The sequence below is a fragment of the Elgaria multicarinata genome, chromosome 4 (assembly GCF_023053635.1).
Source record: "Elgaria multicarinata webbii isolate HBS135686 ecotype San Diego chromosome 4, rElgMul1.1.pri, whole genome shotgun sequence".
NCBI lineage: Eukaryota > Metazoa > Chordata > Lepidosauria > Squamata > Anguidae > Elgaria > Elgaria multicarinata.
The window spans coordinates 140,886,577-140,892,037 of NC_086174.1; the positions used below are offsets into that span (position 1 = coordinate 140,886,577).

The following is a 5,461-nucleotide window of genomic DNA, read 5'->3' on the forward strand; positions in this document are numbered from 1 at the left end:
GAGAAGAGAAGATTGAGGGGAGACCTGATAGCACTCTTCAAATACTTAAAAGGTTGTCACACGGAGGGCCAGGATCTCTTCTCGATCCTCCCAGAGTGCAGGACACGGAATAATGGGCTCAAGATAAAGGAAGCCAGATTCCAGCTGGACATCAGGAAAAACTTCCTGACTGTTAGAGCAGTACGACAATGGAACCAGTTACCTAGGGAGGTTGTGGGCTCTCCCACACTAGAGTCATTCAAGAGGCAGCTGGACAACCATCTGTCAGGGATGCTTTAGGGTGGATTCCTGCATTGAGCAGGGGGTTGGACTCGATGGCCTTTTAGGCCCCTTCCAACTCTGCTGTTCTATGATTCTATGAAAACAACAACAACAATTTCATCTTCAAAGACCAAGCACCTTCTGCCATTCTTCTGGCTTTTCTGTTCTCTGCCATATAACATTAATGTGTTTATCCCTTAAGTACTTCCTCCTAGTACAACTCATTGACATAATGCCTCCCTCCATTCTCATGAACCATTCTCAGGACTGTTTCCATCAGCAAAGAGACCTGCCCCTCCTGTTCTTCTCCAGCTGCCCTGTTATTGAAAGCGCTGATGTGGTCCCCACATTTCTTAATCAAGTCCAGGAGAGCCTTGTTATCTGACTTTTTGACATCCTCCAGAAAGGACAAGCCCTCTTCGAAGGGCTCATCTACACCAAGCAGATATTCCACTATGAAAGTGGTATATAAAAGGCAGGAGCCACACTACTACTTTATAGTGGTACTGAAGTGCACTGACGACTGTTGGGTCCCATGACACGGACCACATACTGCTTTCATACCTCTTTCATAGTGTTATATCCTGCTTGGTGTAGACGCGCCATGGGCCCCAACAGTTGTCAGCGCACTATAAAACAGTGCACTTCAATTTCACTATAAAGCTGTAGTGTGGCTCCTGACTTTTATATACCGCTTTCATAGTGGAATATCCTACTTGGTGTAGATGAGCCCAATCTTCTTTGTGGGTGAACAAGACGATCATGTGCTTAGTGGCCTCTGTTCCAAACACATCCTGGACGTGCTTCACCACCGCCTCGTCTTCCTTCATGAAGCAGCCCACCTGGGTCACGGACACCAGCGCATGAGGGCTGGGCCTGGAGAGGTCAATAAGGGGCTTGATCTCACGGCACAACAGCTCTCTTCTTGTGAGAAGGTAACCTTAGCATTTATATTTAAATACGGGAGAAGTCACACTACAGCAGTGCTTAATTTATGCAAGGTTCATCTCCCCACCCCCTACAGCAAAATGTGCCGTTTTGGGGAAAGATTTTTTGGAGGGATGGAGAGGAACCAACTTCCACTGTATCTACCCCCCTGTCATGGTAATGCTCTTGCCAAGAGGCGGGCAGGTATGGGGCTCAGCACCACCCTCCTTTAAAATGGATGATGCAGCCACTGTAAAGGAATTGAATATTTTCACCACCATCTTCGTCCCTGGTGGAAAAAAAAATGCCAGAATGTTTTAGGAGGAACCAGGTCTTCCCTCCAACACCAATTTTGGCTCAGCTAGAGTTCTTTGCCAGTAGGGCATGCAGAAAGCCAACATTAAAAAAAAACATATTACTGAAGGTAGACTCAATACTAAGGAAAGGAAAGGAACCTCTTGTGCAAGCACTGAATCATTACTGACTCTTGGAGGGACGCCAGCTTTTGCTGACGTTTTCTTGGCAGGCCTTATAGCGGGGTAGTTTGCTGTTGCCTTCCCCGGCCATTATTACCTTTCCCCCAGCTAACTGGGTACTCATTTTACCGACGTCGGGAGGATGGAAGGCTGAGTCGACCCGAGTCGGCTGCCTGAAACCAGCTTCCGCTGGGATCGAACTCAGGCTGTTGGGAGAGTTTCAGCTGCAGAAACTGCTGCTTTACCGCTCTGCGCCACACAAATACTAAAGCAGACCAAAATTAAAAGAAGGGAGCAAGAAAAATAAAGTTTGGTTTTCTGTTCTGAAGGGTTTCTTTGGGAATTTTATTCAAGCAGCAATGCAATTTAGCCTCATTTCCAGGTTGGCAAACCAAAAACGTTTTTTTTTTAGAGGTCTAGCTAAAAATAGACATGTACATTTTTGTTGATGGGGGGAAAGCAATCTTGTTGTGGCCTTGTTCAGGCATTTAGGACACTCGGCACTTTGTTTCAGTCTATTTTCTCTTGCTTTGTCTCTATCACGGTTAAGCGTAGGTTGCCAACTGTAGTTCTGCAAGCCATCACAAGGTCAACTGCTTTAAGTGTATAGAATCTCACATTCAACCCATTCCCAGGCAAGAACCTTAGATAAGGAGGGAAATCATGGCTACACACCACATTTATTTTTGAGGTGGGTAATAGTATCAGCCCCAGTAATAGTGAACTCAGGTGGTAGGTGCCGATAGGATTGGAGGCAAAACAGGGCTACTGAGAAAGACAAGGGAGGTATCAGCATACTTGGGGGAACCCTAAAGCAGCAGTTTCTGCAGCTGAAACTCTCCCCACGGCCTGAGTTCGATCCCAGCAGAAGCTGGTTTCAGGCAGCTGGCTTGGGTCGACTCAGCCTTCCATCCTCCCGAGGTCGGTAAAATGAGTACCCAGTTAGCTGGAGGAAAGGTAATCACGGCCAGGGAAGGCAACGGCAAACCACTCCGCTATAAGGCCTGCCAAGAAAATGTCAGTGAAGGCTGGTGTCTCTCCAAGAGTCAGTAATGACTCAGTGCTTGCACGAGAGGTTCCTTTCCTTCCAAGAGGGCAAAAGAAACAAACAAAAACCAGTCCACTGAGGACCAAGCATGTTCAGTTGCCATGGAATGTTGAATATGAACTGGAAAGAAAGGAAGGGCATGTCTATACCAGGGGAGATCCTCCCCCTTAGTCCACATGGGCCGCACAATGTCCCGGGCATCACGCCCATCGCGGCGGCCATTTTAAAAAACAACAACAACAAGAGTGGGAGTGCACGAGTTCTCCAGCAAAAATTAAAAGGTAAAACAAACAAAACCCCCCACTCCCGCTCCCCTCCCCCAATGGGCACAGAGTGCCTGAAGAGCTCTGTGCCCCGTGCCTGGTTCCTGGCTCCTCACGTTTACTCGTGAGGAGCCGGGACGAAACCGGGATGGCTGCCCACACTTTCTGCAGTCTTGGGACGATCCTGAGACCGCGGGAAAAATCTGGCTAAAAGCCGTCCTGCTCATCCCTGGGAAATGGAGGGATCATCCCTCCTTGCCCCTGGGATCCCCTGTGCATCATGTGGACACACAGGGATGATCCTGGGGAGATTCCCAGGATAAGGCATTGTCTAGACAGTTGTGGAATTGAACACTTTGCAGAGTGCGTAGCACATGCGATAGCTGGGTTCACTAAGGCAGGATCTACACTATTCATTACACCGTTGTTTAAGTGCATTGTTGCGTCCTCCCTTGCTACGTTACAAAATGCAACTTGAGCCCAGTCAATCGAAATACCTTTTCTTCTATCGTTTTACCCCGGCACACTCTTCTTTAGAACGTTCTTCATTATGCTCATACCGGCTCTGAAGTAAACCTCCTTCTTCCGGTGACTCTGAGCTAGACCTGCCGGGATAAGCCGGCAGGGAGGCGGGGAGACGCGTAGGGACGAGGGAAGCCCTGCAGCGTCTTAAAGGGGCCACGTGCGCCCCGAAAGATAAGCGTTTTTTTTAAAAAAATTAAGCCTCTGTCCCCTCTTTCACCGCCCTCCCTCCCCCTCCCCCTCCCCCTCGTCACGTTGTGCCAGCTCTCCCTCCCCTAGAAAAGCCCTCACTTGTCCTAATCAGGAAGCAAAGACCATGGTCATGAGACATGACTTTGAAAGACGGCATTGAATACAACGAGAGGTTGGAGCACATTGTTAGTTTTAAAACGATTTTAACAGAAAGTGGAACGGTTTTAAAAGTCAGAAGAAACGTAACAACAACAGCATCACGTGACTGCTGACGTCATCTCTGCCAACTTGTTACGTTTCATCTAGACAAGTGTAGACGGGCTCTAAGTTTCTGACTTGAGAGACTTACTGAGGAAAAGTCAATACTCACAGATTTTGTCAGTAAGAATAACTGTACTGAAACAAACTTTCCTTTGCATATGGTCATCAATATATACAGCACACTTCACCAACAGCAGCAGACAGTACAAAGATAACAGTGACAACAGTCACCACAAAATGACAACAAGATGCCTTTAAACAGGGACATCTTAAATACTTTTTCCTTTGGTTCAATTAACCAATTGTCTCTACTCCAGGTCTTGCACGTAGGCAAAAACCGCCAGGTCTGAACACCTGCTGCAGTCCAGAGACAAATCTGCCAAGCACTTTAACTCTTTAAAGTCCTTTCTTTCTTCTGTGGAGAAAATTCACCCCAACATAGACATGCACAAAGAAAAATTGAAACAAGGAGGGGGTGGAATGGCCTGCTCGAGAAAGGCATGGCTGGCTGGAACAGGAGCACATTTTGGGAGGGCTGGGGGCGCAGGGAGGAGGATAGACTTCGTTGCATTCCCCACTTGTTAATGTCTGAAAGAAAATGAAGCCCATGATATGGGGATGGTCAATCCCATGATTTTCCTTTCTGACACATGCTTTGGAAAGCAAAACAGACATAGGGCAGCACACATTGTTCTAGCTGGGGCAAACCTGTTTCCATGGCTGATTTTCAGCAGGAAAACAGAATAGCTGGGAAGAGTTAACAACACCTGAGCCCCCCGCCCCCTTGCTGCTATTGGATCCAGACTGAGGAGCCTCATAGCTGCAGAACCCTTAACATGAAATCTGCATGGCGAGAGTTAACAGCAGCCAGTGCAGTGGTTCATAAGAATATGCTGTCAACCACCACTGAGTGGAAGGAGGGGAATTCTCACTGCCACCAAGGAGGCAGGGAGCACCTCAATAATCACACAGGCAAACTTGTGATTATTGATGAGGCAGCTACCCTTGCTGAGATCCAGAGCCCGCTCCCACACCAGGGGTATCGAGCCAGTCAGCAACTGCATGTTTGCATGGTGCCGGTGCGTGGCAAGAGGCAAGAGCTCAATGGTAGAGAACCTGCTTTGCATGCTGGAGGTCCCAGGTCCAGTCCCTGGCATCTCTGGTTAAAAAATCAGCAGGTAGCAAGAGATGTGAATGACCTCCACTGGAGAGCCGCTGCCAGTCAGTGTAGGCAATAGTGGGCTAGATTGTAGACTGGCAGGGTGTCTTCTTTTACAGAGGACAGTCCTCTCTTTGCTGGTCTGCTGGAGAACTGCCTTCTGTATGAAAGCATCCTCTGTGTGAAGGCTTGTCCTCTCTAAGTTGGGTTTTAACAGAAAGAACCACCAGGACTGCTGTTGCCCATCAACAGTTAGTGCCTGGACAGCAGACTGAGCAGGCCGGCACATAGGTCACCTCGACACAGCCTTCCACAATATGCTAAGATGAGTGACCAAGAGTCCTATTTACAC

The 5,461-nt window shown here is 48.1% G+C and overlaps 1 protein-coding gene across 1 annotated transcript; it reads right to left on the reverse strand.

Moving 5' to 3' along the window:
• Positions 1-377: 377 nt before the first annotated feature.
• LOC134398240 (GTPase IMAP family member 1-like) lies at positions 378-5,107 on the reverse strand. The gene is made up of 3 exons (XM_063125492.1): positions 4,954-5,107; positions 978-1,201; positions 378-658 (listed from the first exon to the last, which is right to left on the reverse strand). The coding sequence occupies exons 1-3, from the start codon at positions 5,105-5,107 to the stop codon at positions 473-475; spliced, it is 564 nt and encodes a 187-aa protein (XP_062981562.1). The 3' UTR covers positions 378-472.
• Between the last annotated feature and the right edge of the window lie 354 nt (positions 5,108-5,461).

Excerpts from the sequence above, each read along its gene's own strand:
- LOC134398240 (XM_063125492.1), bottom strand. The coding sequence starts at position 5,107 with ATGCCAGGGACTGGACCTGGGACCTCCAGCATGCAAAGCAGGTTCTCT. Across the intron at positions 1,202-4,953 it reads GGCTCTGGATCTCAGCAAGG|GTTACCTTCTCACAAGAAGA; the intron begins GTAGCTGCCTCA and ends ATAAATGCTAAG. Across the intron at positions 659-977 it reads ATTGGGCTCATCTACACCAA|GATGTCAAAAAGTCAGATAA; the intron begins GTAGGATATTCC and ends TCCTTTCTGGAG.